We start from the raw sequence: 27,826 nt of genomic DNA, 5'->3' as shown, positions 1-27,826 counted from the left end.
GTTTTTACTGGTTGATCAATGGCGATGATGTCACCCTCTTCAGTTTTCAGACTGACACATTTCTCAGCGAGCTCAGCAATGTGCACACAATAAATTTAAACTATAACCACGTCGCCATCTTGCATGTGTTGATGTTCTTGATGAGTATTGTGACAATAAATGTTAAACCTCCCAATGTCTTCTCGTGGGCAACCGTCATCATTCGGTGACATCGTGTTAAAATATCAAATGTCTTCACTTGAAAGGCCCAAACTTACAACTGTTTGGTGACTCGCCGGGAGGTCCGTGAGTGGATCATTGCCTCTGCTGTTAACCCGGAGCTGGAGGCAAAACAGGATTAGCTAGATTAGCATTAGGAGGAACCTCTCTAGCTTTGGATCCATCTAAAGCCTTAAAAAATACCCCAACAGGCACATTAAAGCCTGTTAATGAACACGGCAAAGCCTGTTAGTTTAATTTGCTCAATAAACCAAAGGTGAAGATGAGTTGAGCTTTTACCATCATTAGCTAACAGTATTAGATAATTTGCTACTAGCTAACTAGCTAACAGCTCCCATTAACTAACGTTATTTCTCTATGATTCTGTTGCCCAGGAACTTGTATCAAGGAGTAGTTTCAGCCCTTTTATTCTCTCTTAAAATCCCAAATATTCATTCACATATAAAGATAATTGAAATATAAAATGTGTGTCGGCGTGCTTGACGCAGATGTCTAAGGCGTTTGACGATTCCATGTTTTGTGCTAAGCTAACTCATACGATAGCTACCATCCAGAATTAGCGTGGTATCTTCTCATCTAAGTCTTGGCAAGAAAGCAAATATAAAGCAGGCCTTCATTAGAAATATATCTTGAAAACAAATGATTCAATTTGTACGGAGGACAATTAGGGCCACGACAAATATTAACGGGGGCTGTTTAAAAAAACAGTATTTAAAAAATAAATAAAATTATGTTCAACACATCTCAAAATAAAATCTTTGTCTCAATATTCAATCACAAATACAGCAGAAAAATAACGTTTTTAAATCTCTTTTCAAACGCAGCTTCATCTATAAATAAAACAAACCAAAGCGGTCTCGGATCACAATGTTCTCTTGTTTTTCACGTTGGCCTGTTGTTTGAAGGCTGGTATGATCTCTTACAGAAAATATCTGGCCGCAGTGTAAACCCTGGTCTCCAGATGTTTGGCCAGTCCATCTCTGGCAATGTGGACATGGACGGTAACGGTTACACAGGTAGGGGCATACCTGACTGGGTGAATGCTAACAGACCTCCCCAACCACTTCAGGAAAATAGAGTGAAAGCGACACATAGCAAAGCAGTAGAAATGGAATCTTGGGCTGTCTCAGCTCATGGGTTTGGGTCGGCGTTCTCCTGCAGCGGCAGCGCTACAGACTCGTGATTGAGGCATCTTGTTTACTGCATTCCTCAGCTGACAGTCAAACTCAGCCACAATGACAGTTAAGAAGCTCTGCATTGTTCGTGGCTCGCAGGTGTAAAGAGCGACGTCAGACAAAGTTCTTTCGCCGTTAATACGTTCTTGATGGATTTCCAACCGAATTATGTTGCAGATGTCACAGTCGGAGCTTTCATGACTGACAGCGTGGTGCTGCTGAGGTGAGGAATTCTGACTCTGCAGTATCTTTGAGATGCAAAGCAGCATATTTTTTTTCTCCTCCTCCTCAAATATTCTTGATGTCCCCCCCCCCCCCCCCCCCCGACTGTGCTCCTGTGCTGTGCGATGTGGTTGTAGGTCGCGGCCTGTCATTACCGTGGATGTGTCCATCTTCCTGCCTGTCTCCATCAACATCTCAGTGCCTCAGTGCCACGAGGGACTCCAGAACGTCAACTGCTTCAATGCCACCGTCTGCATGCGCTTCAGAGGAAGACAGCTGCCGGGACAAATAGGTGGGGACGCTGAAACTCCTCTCTTCAGTCGAGAGCAGACAGAAACATTCAATCCGAGGAGGGTACTTGAGTCGCTGTGCAGTTTTAAGATCAGAATATCTTGTTCCAGTGGAGGGGGTTTTGCAGGCTGTGTTGAGGCAGGCCAAAAACATCAGCACTGTCAGTGTTTGTCATTGCTGTTGCTGAGGGCCGGTTCTTGAACTTTTGGGGAAATGAGGGAAATTTGAAAACATGATCATGCTGAGCATGCCTCCCCGAGCTAGCACGGTTGGCGTGGTGGTGCTTTTTTACCTTTCAGCCTCTGCGAAGCGGCAGTAGACCGCTGAGGTGCAGTCCTGTTCTGGTGTCTGGGTGTGGTCACTCACAGCCCCCCAGGAGAGCAGGAGCACTGTTGTTACATAATGAGTACGCCCTGGCTCGCAGGAATAAAGGCTCTCTGTTTGACCGTCTGGCAAACGCCACGGAAAGTGCTGCGCAATGTGTTTGGTGACTTCCATAATGAACCCTTCCTTTGCCTCCTCTGGACTGAGCTCATGGCATTCCCTCTGTTCAGGGAACAGTAGACTCTGGTCTGACTGGGGTGTGTTGGTGCCCCTCCCAGTGTTTTACCAGTATGACACCCTCTTGAGGCAATTACTACAGACTGTGGCTGATTCATTCACAGGCATGGATCTTAAACAGCCAGAGCCCCATACTTGGTTTTCTCAGAAACGCTGGTCTGACCTCACGCAGCTGATTTTGAAATGTATTTTGGAAGTTCCTCTGTCACCAAAGCTTGAAGATTGAACCTGCTGGAATGTTGTTATTGCAATCTACTCTGTCACGTTAATCCCCGCTCTTCCCCGCTCACTGGAAAATTAATTTCCTTTCTTCCTCAATTCTTGTCTCCTCACCTTCAGCCGGTAAAATGACATAAAATCAGCTCCCCTCACAATAACCTTCGCTTTGTAGCTCCACTTTACTGCTCTTGGATGAAAGTTTGTTATTGTTTATAAGTCAGTCTGAATTCCCTCTTATACTTTTGCATTCATATCAGCTTTATGATTATTCTAAAGTCAAAGTTCACCACATCATTCTTGTGCACGTCAGATGATCCTGACGCTTATTACTAGTTATTTATTTTACTCACGCTCTCATGGCAGTTTCTAGAAACCCGAAACTTGCATTCTTGTGGATTTCAAGATTAGCGTTGCTCAGTTAGCTGTCAGTGGCTATCGTGTGTGTTGACAGTGTTCCTGTGTTCTTTGGCTCAGAGCTGCTGTATAACCTGACGGCTGACGTGGATAAGAGGCAGAAGAGCCAGCCTTCTCGCGTCTACTTCACTCAGAGCAGATCTCAGATCAGCCAGCAGCTCAGCCTGGACATCAACAGGGAGGAGTGCCAGCGCTACACCGCCTACGTCAAGGTACGTTTGGACTCTGTGGTCTTACTGCTGGCAGCGTTGGCATCGTCCCCGTGCTGCCGCTCTTGTCCTCGGCTGATCCCTCCCTTGCTTTCCCACGACCTGAACACTGTCACCCTGCAATGTCCCCGATGGGAGATGGGACTTATTTGCTTGAGGTCTAGTTTTTATTTGTTTATGTGGTCTCTGCTTTGAGATAGCTTGGTTAGAGAATCATACTTTTCCAGCTAAAATGTTTAGAAAGCTCCAAAGAAACAAACAAGAAGTCAGGATAAGCGACAGCCCATCCAAGAGCTCCGAGCTCCGGCTGCTGCCGCTCCGGCTCACCGAGCCTGTGCTGGGAAGCTATTTGTGTCCCCCCCGCTGGCATAGGTTAATGTAGCAGTCAGGCGCTTGATGGTTCGTGAAACCATGCTGTAATAAGAGTGTGTGTTACCCGCCTCAAGTGTGCATCTGCAGAAAGTGACAGAAGCAGGAAACAGAGTGTCCTTTGTTGTCGCACAGTCGCTCCATTGTGTTGCTCTGTGACTTGGTCGTGTCGTCACAGAGAGGGTCCTCGTCCTGAGGGCTTCACCTCCTCTAATACGGGGCCCCGCAGCAGCCTTGTAAATTTTACAGGCATTTTTATCAGAGCACTCTTGGCGCTTTCTTGGTTTCCTCAGGGTTGTGGGTGGGCCAGTGAATTATCACTTAGTCATAGCTCCGAGCCGCCACATATCCTTGGTATCTGAGATGAACAGGCCTGTGGTGTGAGTGCCATCCATCAGGCCAGACGCTGCCGACAGACCAGCTGGCTTCTACACTCAGGGCGCTGGGAGTGAAACTTCAGTTGGTGGTGTTGAAGGACTCTTCCTGCAACTATGGAGCAGCCTGTTCCCGTTCTATAGGCTCGACTAATTGATAAACGGCAAATATGATGTCCTCTAACAGGCTGAATGAGATGAGATGAGCTCAACTGTCTCCGTGCCGTCAGTCGACGCCATCACGTGAAACGACTTCATGCATGTGACTCATCATCTGTAAAAGTGGTTGGGTGTGACGGAGGACTGACGCTCGTTCATGTTGGCTGTGTTGGGTTATCATTTTAAAGACTGTTGCTGATTTGATGGGATTGAGGGGCAACAACCCTCCCCCCCTTCCAACTGAGAAACTGAATGAAAAAAACTGATGACCTTGACCACATTAATGGAGCCCTCTCACGGTTATGACCGGGGTCACACCGGGGTCACACCGGGGTCACACCGGGGTCAAACCACCTCCCTAGAGGCAACAGTTCTTCAGGTCCAATCAGAATCCTGATCTTCTTCTGATTCACGATGCATTTGCAGGTTCTGATTCTGATTCTGACACCAGAACTTTTTGTCCTTCAGTTTTATCGTTATTGTTTTTGTTGGCACTGTGTTTAAGGTTACATCAGCAGGATGTAGTGAACCAAACGGCACTTGTTAAGAAGACAGAAAACACATTAAATTTGAACAAATTCCATAGCAAATTATTTTAACTCTTTGACTGGAAATTGAAACTATGGAATGGAATCTGGATCGGTATCATCCTCCCAGTATCCAGCCTGGGAATGACGTCAGGACTGATAGATATCCCGTCTCTGCTGGGCTGGTGACGCCGTCTGTATCGCCAGCGCTGCAGGGACAGCTAGCCTGTTAGCCTCGCCAACGCATGTCGACAGCTCACACTGCTTTCTCCCCCACAACTTCCAACCAGAGGACAATATCAAGTATTTATATGGTTTATATGTCCCTTGAGTTATTCGTCTCTCTTTTATGGCCCTGAATTATTGTAAGTATTGATGAACCCGCGCCACTGTCCGTGGTGCTGACAGCTGTGTTATGGTGCCGTCTTCTCTCAGTTTTTTCTCTGCCACTCCTGTTAGGTCAATAATTTTCCCTAAAATACGTAGCTATAAACTACATTCTACGCTGTGGAATATCATTGCCTTCCTAATCACACACTGATGCCTCTAGTGGTCTGATAATACTCCTACACCAATTCAGCACAGTAGCAAAAATCCCATGGGGGAGACATAACAACTCTAGCGTATGAAAGAATCCCGCTTGGAGAACTTCAGCTGCATCAAATTTTACTCATTTCAACTGAGAGAGTGAATAAAATGGGACTGTAGACTTAGAAACTCAGAGTTATGTTTCATGTGTCCTGGAACAGTGTCGTTTGGGAGGTGCAGGTGTGGGTGTTGGTTGGTGGTGGAACAGCCAGGCTTCCATTGCGTCAACCTCCTGTTCAAAAATAACTTTATTATTATGTTACAAGCTGAATGTCCTCAGACGTGTGGAGGGGACGGGGCTAGCATGTCTGCTGGGAGTCTGGATCATCGTACAGCACCTAAACCGTCCCAAACAGTCAAGGAGCAGCAGTATCAGAGGCCATCCGGCTCCGAGGAGACTTTAGTCTGCTTGACCAATCCCATCGTTTATCTTCCTCATGTGTCTGCCCACATGAGCCAGTCAGCCTATTCCCCAGAAGAGGTATGCTAATGGAAACCAGCTGGTTGCCCGGCTACATCCTTAAGCAGGGGGAGTCACTCCCCCCAACCCCACTTCACCCTCTCCCAGCTGAAACATGCAGTGAAAACACAAGAGCGAGGCTCGCGTCACAGCAGGGTGGTGCAGTGCTGCTGTTGTGTCAACTGGAGCTGCACGCCGGCGCAGCTGATGGAAAACCTGCATGTCAGGGTTGAATGCTGGAGCCTCCATGCATGAGAGCTGGTGGAGGCCGGCCACGAGCTCCTCAGAGCCACTCTCCCGTTCGTCGCCACTCTCCCGTTCGTCGCCACTCCCCCGTTCGTCGCCACTCTCCCGTTCGTCGCCACTGCGAGCATCTGTTGGCCCCATTTGTCGAGTGTTTAAATTAAATTCTTTCAAAGGGCCTTTCAGCAAAACTTAATAAAGCACCGTTAAAGCTGAATTTGTTCAACATAATGTACATTCAGCAACAGACCTGGAACAGACACGCTCCATTTTTACCATCTGAAATCAAGTAAAGAGCTTGACTGACCTCCCAGTAAATCATGTCGTGTTGAGCACACAAGGGCATAAAGCTGCCGTTCCTCAGAGCTCACGGAGTACAGAAGCTCAGAGTTCACTCCACACATTCTTTTCTTGAGTAATGCTTCGTGAAATTATTCAAGTCTTGTTCATTATTTTAAATATGCTGTTATTGGCATAGACTCTCAGCATACCAGACCTCCAGATGGTCTTTGTTGGGTTATTTTTAGCTGAATCAACTACACGCGGACTTCCCTTGTAACGCACATTTAGCGATGAATAATTAGGATCCAGATGACCAGAGGTGCTGTGCGTGAGATGGTGCTGGCTTATTGAAGTGCAAAATTCTTCAGCTCGCATCAAGTAGTTTTGTACAACTGGATTCCTGGTGTGGTGGCCCTTTCTGCCGGACAAAGGCCAGGAACAACTGGTAGATTTGGAGGATGATTGATCAAAATCCTCATGACTTCGTCGATGGAGACACACTTCTGTAGACGTTCTTTCGGATGGAGATTGTAAGGCGCACACTCAATAGGATTCATTGTCATTGAACATGCATGTATAAACCAAATTTCACGCTATTTGGAAATCCATCCCAAAAATTTTGGAGATATTTTAGTCTGAATGTGGCGCAGCAACTGAACAACAAAGACCTCCACAGACGCAGGCTGCTAGTGTGGCTAAAGTCAAAACAGATGATGTTCTGTGCTCTGTAGTCAATCTTCAGATGGAAGCTTCGTGCTCAGTGGACATCGACGTCTATAGATTTAAAAGCAGCAGGTGTAAGGTCAGCATTACGCTGATATATGTCTGCCAGCAACATTTGTTTTCACTGCGTCGAGCTCCGTTTGGCTGCAGACGGCTTTTCACTGCGTGCTAACACTTGATTCATTGCTCGTCTTTGTAAAAACACCATTTTCAGTAGTACTTTGTTACAAGTCCTGCACTTCTTCAAACTCTGTCCATGATCACATGTCACAGCATGGCGTGTTTACATCTCTGGGAATTCATCCGTCGTCATGTGTGTGCTTTAACTCCAGCCGGCCCATCACACTGCACGTCTGCCATGAAATCGTGCCAAGAGCCGAAGTCCATTTGTGGTCATGAGTGGTATTGTGTAGCTCTGTAGTTGCATCGCAGCCTCTAAGGAGGAGCTAAAATAGGCAGCCAAAGCCCCGCCTGCAACAGTTGTCTGTTTAATTTAGCTCGTCAAGTATCACGCTAACAGCCCCCCCACCCGGTTCCTCTGGCCTACATTCTACTCACCAGATCTCATATGCATCCACCTGATGGCTGCTGCTGTTATTGGGGCATCTGTCAGGCTAAATGCACCCCGGCAGTTTCAGATGACTTAGGGGACAAGTGGGACCCTGCAAGCATGCGAGGGGATGTTGGGTCTGGGTAGATGGTTGACGCCGTCCCAGAAGGAACCGGGGTACCTGCATCATGAACCACTGCAAAGTAGCTGAAGAGGAGGCGACTGATCTTGTAGTTGTGACCTTGTTTACATCTCATTTGTCAAAATGTTAGTGAGGCATGTGTCTTGTAGGTCCTGTTAGAATTCAAAGCCCAGATGACCAAGCAAGCATGACCCCTGCTGTGCTATTAAGACAGTCCATCCATGTGGTTGGAGATCTGTGCTTCATTCAGGGCCAGTGTTTTAAACCGCATCACTCTCACATCTACTGGACGTCTGTTTACTCACCAGCTCGGTTTTATGTCGCACAACTGTTGAGTGTCTCTATCAGACTCGTGCAGGCAGCTGGGACTTGAGGGAATGTTGGTCCCAGGTTTTTTTGTCTGTTAAACTGATAATGAAGACACATCTCAGTGCTTTGTTTGCGCGTACCGACTAGGAGCCCAAGAAATAATGACATGTATGTTGTAGATGTTCATTTGAAATAGAAATGGAAAAAAAACTTGTATATTTGCTGTTGAGCTTCGTCGTCCATAATGATGAACTTTCATGTTCTGTACCGTTGATCAGGAAGAACATCTTTTGGTAAACTTTGGTAAGAGGAACATTCATTTGACCACGAGTCTGCAGGATTCCGACCGGTGAAGCTCTTTTCTCAAAAGCCTCATCTGTGGCCTCTTGATTCAGCTGTAGAATCACCTGGCAGAGGTGCTGGCGTGGCTGGAGCGCTGTACTGCACACAGGTCAGGATTCTCTGCCCCCAGAAGCCAAGATGATTGATTACACTTTTATTTGGCCCACAACTTCACTGATTGTATTGAAAGGGTTCGATGCAGTGAAATGCATGAATCTGATCCTAAGTAGCTCCACAAATGTTGAGACTCCTTCGTTCCTTACAGTTTGCTCTCCACAGACAAACAGGAAACCCCAGAGAGAGCAAAGCAAACCGGCAGCGTCCGTATCTGCATCCCAAAGAGTCCCAGATCCTTTCAATTATCTGGCACATTGGAACAGAACCAGAGCGGGCCGCTGTCACACTACCTGCTTTGTTTGCCTCTTTACAGACAAAATACAGACTTGACAGAAATGTGGCATTCCCTTGATGCCGGTCCCGTGGTTTCATTTACCTCAGGCCAGCAGAGCTGATACAATGAGCGTATATAGCTGGAAGGTAATCGCAGCCAGCTGTCCTCTGTTAAACGCGGCTGCAAGTCAAACACCTCGACTCCAAGCGTTTAATGAACAGAATCTGATGTACCAGAACAGGGCGCTGCTCCGGTGACAGAGTGGAACACCTTATCGACCAGCCTTCAACTGAATTTTACGTCCTGAAATTTTAGCGTTAGGAGCTTTTACTGGTTCATTTTAGCACAGCCTAATATTTTGGTCAGGATTTCCCTACATGGTCGTGCCAGGGAGGAGCGTTTTTCTCCAGCTTGTCGTGCGCAGCCAGCAAAATTTTGTAACAGTCGAGTCAAACTTCTCATGAATGTGCATTGAAGGAGGGAGGTTTTATTTGTGCTCACTCTGTTGTTGCCATAGTAAATCCATCTTAGTGTCTCGTATCTAAATCAAGCCGAGATTATGCTGATTTGATGATATGTTGATTTTGGCAGCTGAGCCTGCTGGGCAAAATGTTTCCGCAGTGTTTTGGCTGTGTTGCTGCCACATGATGCCACCGCAAGGCAGCACAATGGGTGGCCAAGTCTGACCACAGTCGAAGAGCTTCTCCTGCCATGTTTCCCACTTCCACTGCGGAGGATGCGTGTACACAGTGGGCTCAGACAAAGGCTGCATTACTTAACCGCTTGGCATCGTCCCTAAGAGCCTGACAGTGACCCCCAGTATCATTTCCTATGTCTTGACCTATTTGTTAATGGCTGTGTGTATTTTTAATCTGGCGGCGTCAAAATCTGCTTCCTGTCTGAATGGGCAATGTTTGCTACAACGGAAGAGGAACACATTTATACACAAGACATTTGTTTAGGTCCTGAAGAGGCTGCAACCTTCCCTAGCGGGAGGAGCGTGGCACGTTTGTGCACTGCAGCTTTATCAGGGTTCAGTCGAGAAACAATGTCTGCAATGGCAACGGTGAAGAAAAACTGGCCCCGGGTTTTGTGTGTCGTTATGAAATCAGCTGCAGGAAGCATCTGGAGACTTCCTCCATCACCAGGATGGAACACATTCAAAAACACACGCAAACACAGTCAACTGCCTCTCAAAAGTGCCCCTCCCTGATACTATCGGCTGCATCACTCCTGTTCTCCCCCGTGACTGGAATCACAATTTTAAGAACATAATGTCAAGTATTTTCTAAACTGTGACGCAAAGCAGAAAGCAGCAACTCTGAAATGCAAATCGGGGACTTAAAAGTATTTAAGATTCTTGTGAGGTTTGTTACTATTGTTAATCACAAGTAATGAGCTTCCTGTTTATGCATGTTGGCAGTTTATCAGGAAGTTGAAGGAGGTTAATCTCTCAAGGAGAGGAAACCTTCAGATGCTTGCTTTTGCTGAACAGCAACAGAATTCAGAGATAGACTCCTGCTGCGTGATGGAGGTGGTGAAGAAGTGACGATGGATGAGTCTGGAACACATTTGCTGGTTCCACCCTCTCGGGTGATCAAGCAAGTGAGAGAGAGTTCTTGTGCTTTGGACTGTTAGATGGATAAAATAAACACTTTCAACTTACCTCTCCTGACATTTAAGAGGTAGAAGGACTCATCAGTAATAGTTGCGGGCCTAGTTAGCTGGTGCTCACATTCCATCCATCCGTCCGTTTTCTGTAGCGCTTATCAGTTAAGGGTAGGGGTGGGGGTGGAGCCTATCCCAGCTGGCATTGGGTGAGAGGCGGGGTTCACCCTGGACGGGTCACCAGTCTGTCACGGGGCCATCAGGAGCAGTTAGGGGTTCAGTATCTTGCTCAAGGACGCCTGGACATGGTCACCAGGGAAGTGGGGATCGAACCAGCGACCCTTCGGTTGCTGGACGGCCACTCTAGTGCTCACATTCACTTGGAGACAAGCGCTTTTTCTCCTTCTTCCTTATGAGTATTTAGTAAAAACAAGACAGTGGGGGAACTCAAGCTTCTTTACGGAGTTCAGACTGCTTCCATAAAAGGACCTCATCTGGATCCACCTTTTTTCCACCCATGGTTTGTTTTGTTTGGTAGTGGAGCCGTGCATGCGCCTCCGCCAGGTTACAACGAAGACCAGCGCCGGGTCAAAAGATGATGATGGCGAACGGTGATGGGAGCCTGGGGTGAAGAATTCGGGGAATGGAGAGGAACCTTTTTGTTAATTTCCCCTCCGTTCTGCTACTGTGCTGCTGCATTTAAAGAGCTGAACTTTACGGGTCTTCGGGATCATTCCCAGCCTCCCAAATGAGTAATGATCCCGAAAATAGCACAAATAATGTGTTTGAGAATTGTACAATGTGGGGGAGGTGAGTGAGGAGGATGTGAGGGAACACATCTGTGTATTTATAGGTGATTGGCTGGTTGTCAGATCCAACCATTACACAAACACAAGCATAGTTAGGACTGGCATGAAATCAACATGTTGTTGGTGGAACGTAGTAAAAATAACACGTATGTTTGAGCAGTAAACCGATTCCTTCTGCCAACGTGGGCCGGGGGAGTGAGGCACCTTTCTCTCGTCCTTTATAAGTCCCAGCTGTGGCTTCAACTGTCCAGGGGTCAAATGTTGAATACCTTCTTCATGATGCATGTGAGCCCATAAAAGTTTCCTGTAATCTGTGTTTACGTGAGCGTTGCTTTAAAACGTCATAAATTGAATAAATTCTCCAAAGTGTCGATGTATATCTCCTTATCTGCACCCTTGGGATCTTTTAATGAGGAGGGTCATTTTACAAAAAATCCTGAAGCAAAAAAGGTGTTCTTGTGTTTCTGCCCAGTGACAGACTCATTTTTAAATAGTGTGGAGTTTGTACTTCTGGAATTGAGTGCTTTGCATTCGGAGCAACAAGGTATTTATTCGTGTTTACTGGTGAATCGGCTCCATGCGTGACAGTGCAGATGGTCTACGTTTCCTGTCGCTGAAGTGATGGTCGTCCTCTGTATGAGCCAGGAGGAAATATGTGTGTGCGCTCCAGGGAGACATTACAACACGCGGCCGTATCTATCAGCTCTCGCTCTTTCAGGCTTTAGTTGATTGAAAACAGCAGCCAGAAACTGGAGGATTCTTCTGTCTTAATTCAGGAAATAGACTGATGAACATTTGGAAAAACATAGACTGGGTGAGACTGTAGGAAGGAGATGAGACGGTGATGGTTTAAAATGGAGGGGAGAAAAAAATAGAGTTAATAGTGAATAGGAAATGAGAGGAAATATCGTTCTGGATTCTAGGTCCTACAACACGACACTGAGGTGACACCAGCCTGTCTGTCTCGCTCTTCCAAGCTGTAAAACAGACGGTTATTTGTGCGTCAGTGCAGGTAAATCCAGGTTTAGGGCTGCTCATCTGAGTACGGACGGATTCTATTACTGTGCGTATGCAGCCATGTCTAAATTAAGCAGCTCGTCATTACAGTAGCTTTCAGCAACCGGTTCTCCTGGGCTTGATGTCCAATAATCGCTGCACTTTAGTTTTGAAATTCCGGTGTGTTTTGATGGGCGACAGGTCATAGAGGAGGTGTGTGATTTATCAGGCAGGAGCTGGACAAACATCTGAAGATCCTCCTGCTCACCTCAGGCCCACTGGAATACGCTCCGGCAGCTGGCGTGAACATGGCGGCAGCGTTCGTTCACTATGAGACATTTTCAGTTGCAGATTGTGGTTTTGGACGAGCAGAACGAATGTCAGGTGTATTTTTCTGCTGACTTTAATGTCTTTATGTAAGCCGAGGGGCCATTAACAACACGAGCAGTTTCACTGAGTCACAGCTTCGTCTTTTTTTTGACTTAAAGCCGCAATAATCAAGTTTTATATTAACAGCGGATCAGTTGAGAATGTGTGAGACAGTGAAGCACCCACTGAGAGGCTTTTGGCAAGGCAAAGTTACACATCACCAAAGTAATTTATGTTTGTGTCACATCTGCCGAGTGCAGCACTGTTGATATACTCGCTTATAGCCTGGAGTAAAAAGACCTGTGGTTCTTCTGTAACATCCTTCATGCTGCGTGTACGTGTCGCTAACAGTGAGTGTTATTCTGACAGAGTGAGTAGCTCTCCTTAGCTTCCTGCATTCACATCCTCTTCCTCCTCTTTTTGCCTCTGACTTCATTTCTTTACTGAGAAGTGCAGATCACATCGTGCAGAAACAGACCTCCAGAGCTCAGAGGCTCAGAAGACGCCTGGGTGTCAGACGTCATGGAGCCGCACAAATGAGGCTGAACCTGCAGCAGAAACACTCAGATCTGTGTGGTGTTTCTGTCAAAGCCTAGAACGACAATATATGTGGTCACAACAAATTTTTCAAGAAGTGCCAGAGGAAGTACAACTCCCAACTAATGTGTAGGCGCACAATGGAGGCATAGACGCGTGTATGTTGCAGGACCTGAGCTGTCAATTCACAGTAAAGGGACACAACAGGAGGAAAAGAATATCCGACGTGCAGTAAAACGCGTCAGCCCCTCCCTCACCGTCCTTGAAGGAAGTTATTGAGATTTTTTAAAATATCCTGTCACTGACAACATCAGTCCTCTCTCGCCAACTCTTGTGTTTTTCCCAGGTTTTTCCCGTATTTCAAGGCCGTCTCCCAGCATCCTCTGTTGTTTCTATGGGGAAACTCCCAAACGTGAGATGGCCCTCAAACTTGGGATTGACAGATGTTGTTTTTTCATAGCTGATACTGATTATCAGTAAGTCGCGGAGGCCAAGAACTGATGTTTGTGGCTGATATTTAGTGTGTGTGTGTGTGTGTGTGTGTGTGTGTGTGTGTGTGTGTGTGTGTATAACAGTAATATAGTAATAAATATAAATAAATATTTTCTCTGCTAAATTTTTACAGCAAAAACTCCTAAACAAACGTGCTGTTAATTGATTTTGTTTAATGGGCAGTCTCTTTACGACCAATATATGAACAACGATACATTTATTCTAAAGTGCTCCAGATTTCATCTTTGGACTTTCTGGATAAATACGAATAAATAAGCATGTTGATTAAATAACTGTTATGTTACAGCTGGGTTTCCTTTACTGAATGGAATTCAAACGTAAAATTGCTCATCAGATTTTACAGACTTCCCTCAGAATAATGTTTTAATCTAGAAGAGCACTGAGGAACAGCTAATCATGACAGGCCCGTACCAATAATGTGAAAAATGACAAATATCTCTATCCATAATCAGCCCAACCAATCACTGGTTGATTCTGACCTCACGCTTTACCATGAAAAATTGTCACACACTGACGTTGCCGCTGACGAAACACAACCTAAACACACACTCCACTCAATCAGACATTAAACAAACTCTGCTACTTCAGATCAGGGACTTTATCAGTGGACACACACACACACACACACAAACACACACACACACACACACACACACACACACACACACACAACAAAGCTGCTCAGACGTGTCCTAGAAGGATTCTAGCTGCAACACTTGGACGCCGCTCTTTCCGACTCCTACACTCTCTGTCCTTCCCGGCCCCCCAACATCTGCTAACCTCCTCTGATTGGTGGATGTCTGGCAGATTTTTACACACTAAACATTTCACTTCTATTCACACTTCTGGACTCTATTTAAGGACAAGCTTGGTTAAAGTGCATGTCTGCCATATAAGACGTCAATTTAAATGCTCTCAAGTTGTCTCAGACGGAGCCGTAACCTTCGGAAGGCTGAATCCATTCATCACTTAACTAAAAAGCTTTTTCCATTCAAACCCAGATCCGCTGGCGTTTAGCCCTTCAATGAAATGGCCTCGACCTGCAAGTCCTCCAAACATCCCTAAAAAGGAGGACTCTGTGCACGTGTGTGTTTGCGTTCATATGTGTGTGCGCGCGCGTGGTCCCCTCACGTGTTAATAAAGACTTCCCATGACCAGTTATAGGCCGCATGCTTTTGGCTGAGAGGGGAGTTTTTGAGCGTTTCAGGCTTTTAAACTGGAGATCAGAGCCTCCCTCAGTCTGACGTCATCCTCCCGCCCTGGCAGAGCTGCTCTGTGGGAAGGAAGGGGTAGCTTGGTGTGTTGCCATCCTCTTGATCAGATTAACATGTGGGAATCAGTGCCGGCCCGGAGCAACGCTCACTGTAACGTTTTGCATTCAAAAAAACCTGCAAACAGACAGTGTTTAGATTCCTGAGCGCTGCAGACGGCAGGGTTAGAAGAATGATCGATAATGTGGGGGTTCTGCTCAACTATACCAAATAAATGCGTCTTGAGTGTGAACATAAACACTGCAGCAGCGCTTTGGCAGACATCTTGTTCCAGAGCGAGGAGGTGTTGTAGGAGACGGTTCGCTCTGGAGCTGTTTTCTGTGGAAACACACAGATCATCCTCCATCCTGTGAGTTATGAATATGCATGCAGGGACCAAGACTCTGCATCAAGTGTGTCATAAAGACGCACAACTGCTGTAACGGGCAGATTTTTCATTCTGTACTTGAGGCTTGACAGTTTCAGACAGTGGTGGGAAAAACAACTTCCTGCTGGATTACAGTACGGCTGGAAGCTCAGAAGCAATTCCATCTTCAGGATGTTGAGGGGGCTCAGGCAGGTTCAGTGTCCATGCTGCAATTCGACTTGTTTATTGGCAGCAGTTTGACCTGGAATGATGAATGCAGGCTGTTTAAAGCCACGTTTGCCATGTGAGACTGGGTCAAGCGTGAGCAGCATCCATTCACCTGACAAACAGAGGCTGAAAGAACGAATCTCTGAGGTCATCCTGACTGTCACTCCTCTGCAAACAAAGACCAGCCAGGCAATCAGACTGAACGGCCGGCTGCTGAAACTACAGGGTCGTAGTGTCAACACTGTGGGTCTAAACGGAGCGACTGCAGAACACAAGGGTGTCACAAGATCATTTCCTGTCATTTTTTTCAAGATCTCCTTGAGTTGATGGTTGTGAGGCAACCTGGCTGTGTGTGTCATTGTGTAATAAATCCACATTGTGCTAAGATGCAGTGTGACTGAGAACCAGCAGAGGCATCATGAAGTCAGCAAAGCAACTGGGGAGTTTCAAATTTTCATTGGTAAAGAGACAAATGTTTTAGTTCCTTCAAAGTCACATGATGCAGTATGTTTAGCTTAGCATGAAGCGTGAAACCGTTAGCTTTAAGCCACATTTAGCCCAGAGGCAACATCGGCAGTTTTCTGCCTTCAGGAAATCATGGGTGTTGATTGGTTGTATTTTTTAAAACTATTTGCTGGAAAGCAGGGCAAAGATGATTCATGTTACACAGAGGTCAAAGGTCAAAGCTTTTGTTGTCTGTTTCGTGTTTCTGGTCAAAGAGGCAGAGAATTAACAGGTCTGGTAATCTAGCCGATACAGGAAGTTAATGATGGAAGCTGAGAGGTGGAAAGCAGAACAGCTACAGCTCGTCACTCTGTCAGCATAACGCTAGTCGTTAGCAATGTCATTGTAGCACAACCTCAGCGATCATGAGAGCAAACACAAGTCACGATGGACGTCTCAGTAGAAGCAAAAGTCCTTTCACATCATAGTCAAAGGTGTTTTCCTCTCTCTATCGGTTGCTTCCCTTCAGATCCTGCTACAGTTGTGCCGTACTCCTCCAATCCTGGAATGAACCGATTAGAACGTGACCTGTCAGCAGGGGCAGCTGTTTCTCAGCCAAAGGACATAAAGCTGCTGTCGTATCTCCACTTTCGTCCCTTCTTGCATCTGTGGATGTGGATAAACTCTCTCTTGATCTCAGGAGCAGGGACCCACCCTCCACGTCCATGAGGATTAACACGGGGGAAACCTCTCCCATTAACTCTGCTGCCATGAAGGATGTAAAGAACAGTTGCTGGGTTGCTTTCCACGCATAATAGGTAGTAACAGTTAACACTAGCTGGGCCCTTCTCAGCTGGTGCTCTGGAATTCTTCTGTTCCGTACACAGGAGTTGGAGGAGGGAGGAGGTGGCCGGGCCAGGGGTGGAGACTCGGGTGGGGCAAATAGCAGCATTGATCAAGAGCTCAGGCCAAGTGTTACTGAACGGCCTCTGGCACTTGCAATGAGTAATGGGAGTTAGCCGTCTGTAGTCTTGTGCTTTAAGGAGACAGCGTATCTGTTGGAGCACAATAATGGACGCTCTGTTAAAGAAAATAATAAAGGCGTGGAAATCCCTCCACAGCACAACACTTAAATGGAAGGATTATGTCTTTTCACTTGTATATAAAAGTCACTCTTTAGCTATGAGCTTCTGCGAAAACACTGCACTTCAGGTCATTATGAGGAGCGGTTCTCATGTGGCTTGTGAAAATGTGAGATAAGCGGTGGGAGTTTGGGGCCCGAGACCGGAGCAGTGAACTCCCAGGGGGTCAGTTCACCGCGGGGCCAGTGGACAGGGGCCATTTGAAGCATTCTGCTTTAATGGCTACTGGAGCTGTGGGTTATGCCAGCGCCTTACATCGTCTGTCACCACTCCTCCTACCCTGGTGGTGCTTGGTCCCGGCTGAGCAGACGGACAACTACCACAACAGCGCTCCCGCCGTAGGTCCGGCGAGGCATGAACCGCTGCCCAGTGATGGATGGGAGCTGGACCTCTGCTGTCTGTGGCCGTCAGCCTCATTACTGACTGGTCTCACTGTGGGAAAGGGCACCTCAATTAGGACTGAAACGATTAGTCAGAAACTTCGAAGATTTGTGGTGAGAACTGTCGCAAAACTTTATATCAAGGTTATTCATGATAAGCATAAACTGAAAGGTTGTAAAAGGATTTATTAACCTTGAGAAGGGCCTTAGTTTACTTGAAGTGTTGTGTCGTAAAATGTTTCATTCTATTAACAAAAAAAAGCTGTTCACACTTATTAACCCTAATAAGCACAGAGGGCCACATTACCAATCACAGTTATCCGTGGCAAATATGTAAACAATGGCGAGCAGCTACAGACCTATGTTCTCTCGTCCTGACAGTGAGAGAAATCTCTGCGAGCATCAGTGAGGCCAGCAGCTCTTTATCTCCGTCCAGCACCGTTTCCCAAATGAGCTCCAAATCTTCTGTTTTTGTCTGCTCACGTCCTGCTCTAATGATAGCTCTTTCCTGCTGGAACTCTCTCACCGATGATGAGCTGGGTGGGGTCTTCGCTGCGCGATGATGTCTGATGTGCTCAAAGCCCAGACTGGCTCTGTGCCTGCCTGGGGAGAGTGGGTGGATGGGTGGACACAGCAACCCCTCTGATTTTAGACAAACGAGAGAAAGTGCAAAAGGACGAGTGGCCCGACTGACCACCGGAAAACACTGGGAAGCCTTTGGTTTGACATGGCAGGTGTGGTTCTGTGTTGGTAGACAACAGCTGGGTGGAGGGCCACAGGTTGCCTGTAGAGCTTGTGTGTGTTGTTACAGTGGTTTTTTTTTTTACTGTGTCAATCAGCCTTCAAAGAGCCGCGTGTAGCTGCAACGGACAGATGAGATGAAAAAGCAACATCAGTAACTGCTTTCCCATGTTAGTCTCTCAGCGCTGTCATCTAATGAAGATATGGGACTCGATCACGTTCAGCTCTCTGTTTTCTCTCTGTCTGCATTGTTTCCAAACCTGGTGCCAAATCAAACTCTTCTCTTGCGGTCTCAGATTGAGCCGCCAGTAATCCAGAGATGTTCCTCAGATGCAGTGCCAGCAGGTTAAAAATGATCCGTGTGATCAGATTACTGGGAGCGCTCGCTGGTGGCCCTGCTGGTATCACTTCCAACAAATGAAACCAAGTTGAGTCGTATCAGTCAAAGCTGTTTTGATGGATGATCTTGTGTTGGCTGCGTGATTGGAGCGCTGACATCGTAGCCAGACGGATTTATACTCTGATCTGCAGTGTCATCAATCTTTGCTCCAGTTGGACAAAGATGTTTGGTCGTGACAGCTGTTTCACTGTGATTTGTGTCCATGTTGAGGGGGAATTCACTGCACTGGCCTTGTGTGTGTGTGTGTGTGTGTGTGTGTGTGTGTGTGTGTGTGTGGTGTACAGAAGGACGTGAAGGACGTGTTCACAGCCATCACCTTTGAGGTGGCGTACGGCCTTGGGAAGCATGTGCTGACGGGACAGCAGGGGCGAGACCTGCCGGCGCTCACTCCCGTGCTACGATGGAGGAAAGGAAACAAGATTGCAGTGAGGAATGAGGTACAACACGTTGGAGAATGTGACAAAATCCTGTCGTGATTAAAACCCCCTGTCAATAAATGCTTACTCGGTAATGTGGAGGACTGAAGGATGAGGAATAAACAACTTGATGCGTGGTAAAAAAAAGAAAAAGAAAAAAAGATAGTGTTTTCTTTCACTTCCATTCTTGATTTATTTTCCCAAATGTTGTAAATTGCTCAGATATCACATCATCTTGCACAAAAATAAACCAATCCAGTCCAGCAGCAGGGTTTCTCTCATGTAAATTCTGCCCTCGTAGCTCGAATAGTTATTTTCAGTCTGTTGCTTGGAGTGATCGGGATACAACTCCTGATGAATCACCCAGGGAATGAAGCAAATGGCTCAAATTGAGGTTATAACAATTTGGTTTTGGTTACCAGCTTATTCTTGTCTGTGTTAGCTTTTCTTGAGTGGACTCCAAGAGACGGATTCATTTATTTTCTTTGCAACCACCTCTAACCTGCCCCACATGTGTTTCCCGGTGTGTGCACTTCTTGAAAAATGGAGGGATTTGCATCTCTCAGCACCCACAGAATCCACTTATCTAACATTCATCAACGTTACATCGAACGCTGATCTGCTTGACTTAGGTTTCCTTTCATGAGTTAAGCAAAGAACACGCTTGGAGTCAGTATGAGAGAGAGAGAGAAGGAGGGAAGCATCACCAACAACGCAACACTGCCCCCTAGGATGAATAATGAGTCAGTGTTGAGGGCAGCATGAGATCATGTGAACTGTCTGCTTCGCTGTTTCCTCCTCAGACTTGGTTTGAGAAGAACTGCCTGTCAGACGACTGCGCTGCCGACCTGCGGCTGCACGGGAAGCTGCTGCTTTCTGGGTAAAAAATGTCTTCAACTCCACAGTTTAATTTCTCTCTGACTTGGCTGCTGCATCCGGCGCTAAGGAAGCAAACTGAAGTCATAGGCCGTGAGGGTGTGGGGAGTGGAACCATGACGCATGCTTGGAGGATATCCATATGTTTTTCCATGCTGAGGGAGTTCCCTCTCTCTTTATTGTGGATCTTTAGCTCCGTGTACGTTCGCTGACAGTTTGTTTGATGATGAATGTAATCATCCTCTCGTTCAGGAAGCAGTGCTGCGACAGACGCGTCAGCTGTGACACTCGTTTTCTGAAGGTGTTAATTGTGCTCATTTCTGAAACTTTGACTCTGTCTCCTACCTCATTTATAGTAACGCCCGGAAAAACACCCAACACGTTTAACAGCTTCCAGGTTCAACCTCTTAAACAGTTCCAACAACAATCACTCAGGCCACTTGTTTTAGCTGCACTTTTTAAACTGGAACTCAATTTAATTTTGAAATAAAACAAATATATGCGCCTTTTGAAAATAAGTCTCTGCACACTGTTTCCTCATCAACATCCCACAGATGTTCTGTTTATTCGCTCCTTTTCCATAATGCATCCATCAGGGTCCATAACGAGCCTCATTTGGCCCTCGGAGGAGTGAAGAACGTGTCTTTGAACCTGACCATCTCCAACGCCGGAGATGACGCCTACGACACCAACATCTACTTCAACTTCTCCAGAGAAGTTTTCTACATCAACTTCTGGCAGAAGGTCAGTGGCTCTGTTCAAGTGTTTGTTTACTCTGGACACGCACGTGTTTTTTGCTGTTTCAGATGTCTTTGTTTGTTTATTTCACTGAAATTCCATTTATGCACTCAGAGCTCATTTTCACAAACATAAGAGGCATAAGTGTGAAGGAGAAATGAACAAAACTCCCAGAGAACAAGAAAAAGATGCAGCAGCTCTCTGCTCTGGCTGGCCTGACTCCACCTGAGCTGCGTCACCACGTTCATATCATACTTGTTTTATGTGCTGTTGAAATCCACATATTCATTCATAAATTTTTGATTGTGTGAACGCAGGTATGACTGTCGCTCTCAGGAAGTATTGAATCTCTGACCAGTAAATGACTCTAACATGCTGTCGCTGTTAAAGACATATCTGCCCACGTCGTCCCACGTTAGACTGGAGACGTTTGCCTCGACACCCCGTTGCATGTCGATGGATTTCACAGCAGCCAGTCCCGCCTCTGCTCACGTCTGTTGGGAGGCGCAACCAGCAGGTCTGCTCCGCCACATCAAATCCAGAGCTCAGAATCGGATCAGAGAGGCTTTTCTGCTCTTCATAGATCCGGCGTGTATGTTTATCCAGGCATGTGATGGATATCAGACACATCTCAGCGAAGCACACAACACACCGGTGATGTCGGCCGTGAGCAAACATCAGACAGAGCCTGAGTTTGGCAGCTGATTGAATAAAGCAGGCTGACTTCAGGTGTCTGGGCACCAGGAGCCTCAGAGCCTCGTTTGGGTCAGGAAGCAAAGAAATAACGATGGTCAGCTCCACGAAGGGGATCGACCAGTCTGAGAGAGGAGGCTTCTCTGCCGTATGAGAGCACCAGATTTGGAGGGGCGCAGTGGGAACTTGTCCTCCCCTCATGTTTAAGAGCCAGGTGTCTTATCTCTGTTATTCTTGCAACTGAAGCTGTCAGAAAGCTGCAGAGGTGAATTGCTTGCAGGAGCGCAGCTTTGACTTTTGGGACTCCGACAGCGCTGCAACGGCTTCTGTTTGCTTTTTAATTAGTTGTTGTCAGTTGAAGTTTTTCAGAGCTGCAACAGATCAATCTTTGTGTTTCTTGTGATACAATAAGTGGATTTTATTTGAGCAGGAACTGTGGCGCAAGTGTGTTGTGGTGACATCTGTAAAACTTGACCAAACAAAACCTGAGAGTTTGTTATTATTAGTGGACCTTCAGACCTTGTTGAAGCGCTGACTTTCAGGCTGGAATGTGGTTATAAGCATTGTCTCTCCTGTGTAGCAGAGATGATAAGTGCATAGAAACACAAATAGAGCAGAAAGTGGTCCTCCTGTGCCTCGTCATCCACACTGATGTACTGGTACAGTCGAGGTTGCAGCATAAACAGTCCCGGAATATTTAATGGTCCTGCCATTTGTGAAAATCCTGGCGCATGACAGAGGAAGACCAGACAAAGCGAGACAGAGAGTGAAGAGGTGCTGCACAAACAGACGCGGGTCGCTCTTCTCCCCATGGAAGCATCACACGCCATCGTCTGAGCCTCTGCTCTCTCTCAACGGCGGCCAGGTGGGTGATGGGTCATCAGGCCCACTTCCCCACCCCTCCCCTGCCCCGTGGGACAGCCAGTGTTTGTACAGCAGCACCGAGGAATACAGGAAACAGAGGAAATTCCATCGTTGCCACTTGTGCTTAGCCCCCCTCCTCCCCTCCCCCCTCTGTACAAAAAAAGCTTATTTGTGATGATTTCATGGTGATGGAGGTCACACCCTGGACGGAGAACCTGCTGAATAAGGGGATGAGACTTGATGGATGTGTACACTCTGAATATGTCAGCAGCATCCACCTTCACAGCTCGTTCTGTTAGCGCCGGTCAGGTCCTAAACACTTGTTCGAGCTGGCCGGTCGCCCGTGCACGCCGACGTTTGTGTGACTTACCTTAAGCCACGACTGCATGTTCCAGCAGCTCGCGCTCGCTCACTCGCTCGCCATCCTTTTTTGTTTTTGTTGCAGTACTGTATCTCTGCCCTCGTTCATGCTCCCAGCCAGCAGCCTCTCAGTGAACTTCAGCAAAAAGAATTCTTACTCCTCGCTGGGTCAGGGCCTGAATGTTTACACAGCACAGCCGCTGGAGCTCCATACTGTTTAGACAAGCTTCCAAACACACAGCCTGGAGGTTGTCCAATCACCCAGCAGCTAGGATGTGTGTGTGTGTACCATCACAGCTTTGAAGATTCTTCATTTAACCCAATTTAGAACTTCAATAAGACACGAGAGCCTGTTCTTCAGAAGATTCGAGCAACAAACTCATCCTACTGTGAATGTTGGCCGCTGCGAGCTTTAAAAACATCAGATGTTCTTGTCCATCAGTGTGATGGACGCCACTGAAGCCTTTTACCTTATCAGAACTCATCGTCTCACTCTGCTCTTCTGTCTCTGTGAGTGTCTCCCACTCCGTCTCCAGTCGGTCTGTCTGTGTCGCCCCTCTCACTCGGTCTCTATCTGTCTTTTTGCAGGAAGAGAAGGGTATTTCCTGTGAGCTGGTTGACTTGGACTTCCTCAAATGCAGCGTGGGATTTCCCTTCATGAGAGCTCAGACTAAGGTAGCTCCGAATCAAATTCACAGACTACACTTGTCACATAAACAAAACGTCTGCCGAGCAGGCGGAGGAAAGACGTTACCCGATCTTGATTTTATGGCACCTCTTTTTCTCTTTAGTATCATTTTGCAGTGATTTTTGACACTAGTCAGCTCTCTGGGGAAAATGACACTTTACACTTCCTGGTGCAAGCAAGAAGGTAATTATCTGAGGTGAAACATACGTACGTGTGTTTATACGAGGGACTTCTGGTTCAGTTGTTCATGAATTCATTTGTTGCAGCGCTAATCCTGAGCACCAACTCGCTGACAACACGTTGGATCTGTCCATCCCTCTGATTCACGAGACAGACACAACTATTACTGGGTAAGAACATGTCCACTCACAACATCCTGGCTTTGCACTTCCTAAACTTCAATAAACCACAGATTGTTTGCCCATCTGCTGGTTCTGGAGAGAGGGGGGAGTACCCTTGTCAGTATGGAGCATGTCAGCTTGAAAAGCCTTATCTGTGAATGCTTTATGATAGCGCTGCTTCAGAGAGAAGGGAGAGAGATATAACACAGCCTGAGTCCGCCAGAACTCTGACATCTGATAAGGAGGCTGTCTTAGGGAGGCTTCCTAGCAAAGCCGGACACATCTGACTCATGTCAGCTCCTAAAGAAAACTCTGGCAGAGCTGTTTTTAATATTTCACTGTTGTGGGTAGTGTGGTGACTCCCAGCTCCTTCGTGTATGGGAACTCCATTGATGCCTCGCGCTTCGTCCAGCTGGAGGACATGGAGTGCAACTTTCAGCCTCTCAACATCACCTTCCAGGTACCACGAGCAGTTATTCTACAGAATCTCCAGTAGTTTAACATGTTTCTGCATATATTCGCTTCTCTCTTCTTTGACTCCATTTTTCCCTGTGTGATTTGAACCCAGGCAATAAACAACGGGCCCAGCAGGCTGCCCGGCTCCACTGTGGACATCCGGATACCCAACCGGCTGGCTGGCAGCGGAGCCGACATGTTTCACGTCGTTGAGACTCAGGTGAAGGCCAGCAACAGTCTGACATCTCTTCATCCAGTAAAGATCATTGGACAGTTGTGTATTCACCTGCAGGCAGCCACATCTTTCGCTCATTTATCCAGCTGAAGTCTGTCTGTCTCTTCATATGCACAGACAGCACAGTGGGAGGCGCCGACGGGCCAGTGAAAATCTAACTGAAAAGTGTTGACGTTGCTACTGAAGCTAGCCAACCATTTTGTCTCACAACACTTTGCATTTAGATAAAGAAACTCAATATTCCCACTGGGTTAAAATATTTTCTTAACCCTTCCATTGCTCCTTTCATTGAGGTGGTTCATGGGGGAGCTCAAGCTGTTAATTGACTCTATCCCACCCTCCTAGAGGCATCTGGAATCACTTTCAGGGGATCAGACAGCTTGCACGGAATGGGAAGGGAACACCTGCGGAGCTGGCTACTGCGCCGTACCATCCTAGCCTGGAACCACACATCATAAACGTGGCACACCGGACACTTGCTTATTTATAGCCAGATATTCTTTCTTTTTATACAGACTTGCATTTGTTCAAAAGACGGGGCTGGGTGGCAGACACCCTGGGGGAAGGAGGGCTGCAGCTCCAGAGCTTCAGGTGGGACTGAGGAGGGGGAACAGGGGAAGTGTTCCCGTGGGGCTGGGCAGTAAACCAGCCACCTCTAAATCACTCCATGTGGGAAAACTGTCAGGGACCAGATCCAGCCTCTGTTGGGCAGAACTTCCTGTCAGCCCTGGAGACTCATAACCGCAGTGGGCTCGGGTCGTTTGAGGTGACAGAGGTGTCACATTTTGTCAGATGCGCTTTTTTTGCACCGTGAACATGACAAAACTCCATTTAGAATTCAGGTCTTGTCCGCTCACTCATTTACCATCATTAGCCGTGACGTGACCCCCGACGCAGCCAGACAAACGGTCTCCACTACTGTCCTGTTGCAGGTAGCCGATGGCCGAGGAAACTGTACCCCTCACAGGAACCCGATACCCTGCACCATCCCCCAGGACAGGGAGAGCCTCCTCCACTCCATATTTGCTTTCTTCACCAAATCAGGCCGCAAAGTCTTGGTAAATATACGGCTGCACTCTGACATCTCTGAGGTCGCTGAGTGTCACCCCCCTGTGTGCACGCTTGTTTTTTTTAGTGGGTGCAACATCTGTTTATCACACATCCTTCTTCCTCCCCTTCCCTCCTTCTTTCTGTTGTTTGACCAGGACTGCGACAGGCCAGGAAGAGCTTGTATGACAATCTCCTGCAGTCTGGGTCCACAGTTGAAGGAGGAACCTTTGAGCATAGATATTAAACTTCTACTCAACACTGAAATTCTGAAGAGGGTAAGAAACACTGACCCCTGCAGTCAGCGGGGACTGAGCCCCAGCGGCTAACCGCTCTGCTCCTCCACAGGACAGCTCCTCTGTGATCCAGTTTGTGGCGCGAGGCAGCGTGCAAGTAAACGACAGAGTGGTGGAGGTGGCCAAAGGCCTGCCGGAGGACATTGCTGTGAGTACATCATGCAGAGTTGAAGGAAAATTGCAGTATTTTTCAACTTTGGCCTCACTTTATGAAATTTTGGGGGATCCATCCATCCATCCATCCATCCATCCATCCATCCATCCATCCATCCATCCGTTATCAAACTTTTTTACTGCTTATCCTGTTGAGGGTGGGGGGGTGGAGCCTATCCCAGCAGCCTTCCCCCTGGACAGGTCACCAGTCCATGGCAGGGCCAACACATAGAGACAGACAACCATTGGCTCTCCCAGCCACGCCTACGGTCAATTTAGAGTCTGGATTAACCTGGTCCCTCTTGATGTCTTTGGACTGTGGAGGAAGCTGGAGTACCAGAGAGAACCCAGCAGGAACAGGGAGAACATGGAGACTCACCCAGAAAGACCCCGTGCTCCAGCCGGGGCTCCACCCACAACCTTCTTGCTGGGGGGCTGTGCCGCCCCCGTATAAATCATTTAAACCTAAAAACAAATAACGATCTGCGCCAGGTTGAAAAAGTTCCATGTTCTGTAAACAGAAGTGATGTTCTTGTCCTTTCTGAGCTGATATTAAAACATCAAAATCAATTTAGGGGTTAATCCAGCACCAGACTCTCTGAAACGGCTGTCTAACTTTCCAGTAGTGGTATGTTTCCATACAAGCACTAAAACATGTTCATGGAGAAGTCTGTGGATTGAGAAATCTCAGATGCATTCCTTAAACCCCAGCAAATAAATTACTTTTATGTCATGGGGGGTTGTGTTGGGGGATTGGCCGACGCTTTCAACCTCGGCTGTTTTTGTTCTGTTTACGTAGTTTGTGTGTGTGAGTGAGTGAGTGTGTGTGTGTGTGTGGGGGGGGCGTATGGGGCCATGGCATCACAGTCGGAGGACAGTCTGGCGTATCTGGATGTGAGTGATCCAGGGAGGGAGGTGAGCTCTGGGAACAGCTGGGGGTGCACGCTGGCTCTGGTGCTGGCTCCTTCCAGAGCCCTCAGCTGTGCTCAAGGACAGACCCTCCCCCTGCTGTTGCTGACTGATTGAAAGGGCCACCAGATCAGAGGTGATGATTAGTCGTAGCGTCCCCCATACCCGCCGCGGGAGCTCTCAAGTGATTACGGTGCTGACCGAGCCGCAGCCTTTCTGACCCGGAGCTCGCGACATGCTCCGAGTGGCCATGTCCCTACCGCGCCTCGCTCTTTCAGCACTTAGTCAACGGGCTCACTCCAGTGACTCTGACCCCCTCAGCTTTTAGTAAACACTTTTCCCTCAGGAGCGCAGGTGGCGAGACTACACTCTGCTCAGGAGGATGTGTGGTGCTGGCAGCTGAGCAACAAGCGGCGCGTCATCACCTGATTCATGTCAACAAACCACCGAAGCGCAGTGGAATGAACTTTACGTCCCTCTAACCAGCGACAGCAAGTTAGGCCAGTCAGAGAGCAACGACCAGGAGAGCTTTAATCTCTCCAGCACATGCAGTTCTCTTCAGCGTTCAAAACAATATTCAGATTCCAGAGCGGGGGGGGGGGGTAATATGAGGGGGAAACTATTCCACAGAGTGATTATCTTCATTTGTCCTCTCGTCTCGGCCCACAGTTGCTGTCTCGCGCTCCTCGCAGCTCTGAAGTTGCTCCGCTCTTGTTTGCAGTAACAAACTGAGGGAGGATTATCAGACCGTCACACACGACCAGCCTTTGTTTGAGATCCCTTTAACTACAGAAACCACTTCTTCACCGTCCCAGTAGAAGTTCTGCTCTCCATTTAGGGCTCCTTCTACTTGGGACCTAATTTTCTTCAATCCCCTCCCCCCGTGTTGCTGTGTTGTGGATGACGATGGAGGATGCAGAACGTATGAGAGAGGACAAGTGGAGAGTTTGCAATTAAAAATACAGAAACGGTGACTTTTACGTAACTGCTGCTGCTTTCCTGGTGAAAACGATCCTCGTGACCCGGCCGTATACTCAATGAAAATTCAAGTATGTGGGAATGAAACGGACAAACCGATTGCAGGGTGTTTAGGATCCGACCGTCAAGGAAGCGCCACAGCCTGAGTGCAGAGTGCAGCTGTACACGTTCCTCCTCACGGTAATTCTGTCGAAGCAGCCAAAGTTAATTTGCTTGGAAATGA

The 27,826-nt window shown here is 47.3% G+C and overlaps 1 protein-coding gene across 3 annotated transcripts in view; it reads left to right on the top strand.

Annotated features, from left to right (window-relative positions):
* Nucleotides 1-27,826, top strand: part of itga9 (integrin, alpha 9) — a 45,975-nt gene that overhangs the window by 13,205 nt on the left and 4,944 nt on the right. For 2 of the 3 annotated variants that reach the window (XM_086180672.1, XM_086180669.1), the window contains exons 12-26: nucleotides 1,145-1,235; nucleotides 1,572-1,617; nucleotides 1,754-1,908; nucleotides 3,162-3,313; nucleotides 18,838-18,990; nucleotides 19,773-19,849; nucleotides 20,442-20,589; nucleotides 23,089-23,175; nucleotides 23,292-23,371; nucleotides 23,455-23,538; nucleotides 23,881-23,989; nucleotides 24,098-24,205; nucleotides 25,153-25,278; nucleotides 25,426-25,545; nucleotides 25,616-25,711. In XM_086180672.1, the coding sequence (XP_086036798.1) occupies nucleotides 1,145-1,235; nucleotides 1,572-1,617; nucleotides 1,754-1,908; nucleotides 3,162-3,313; nucleotides 18,838-18,990; nucleotides 19,773-19,849; nucleotides 20,442-20,589; nucleotides 23,089-23,175; nucleotides 23,292-23,371; nucleotides 23,455-23,538; nucleotides 23,881-23,989; nucleotides 24,098-24,205; nucleotides 25,153-25,278; nucleotides 25,426-25,545; nucleotides 25,616-25,711 (1,632 nt within the window). The remainder of the gene's footprint in view (nucleotides 1-1,144; nucleotides 1,236-1,571; nucleotides 1,618-1,753; nucleotides 1,909-3,161; nucleotides 3,314-18,837; nucleotides 18,991-19,772; nucleotides 19,850-20,441; nucleotides 20,590-23,088; nucleotides 23,176-23,291; nucleotides 23,372-23,454; nucleotides 23,539-23,880; nucleotides 23,990-24,097; nucleotides 24,206-25,152; nucleotides 25,279-25,425; nucleotides 25,546-25,615; nucleotides 25,712-27,826) is intronic. The other variant, XM_086180670.1, reaches the window with a different exon arrangement.

Source organism: Aulostomus chinensis, chromosome 16 (assembly GCF_037954235.1).
Source record: "Aulostomus chinensis isolate RoL2024-O1b breed Wild chromosome 16, RoL_Achi_v1.0, whole genome shotgun sequence".
Classification (NCBI taxonomy): Eukaryota; Metazoa; Chordata; class Actinopteri; order Syngnathiformes; family Aulostomidae; genus Aulostomus; species Aulostomus chinensis.
This window is presented reverse-complemented; position numbering and strand designations above follow the sequence as displayed.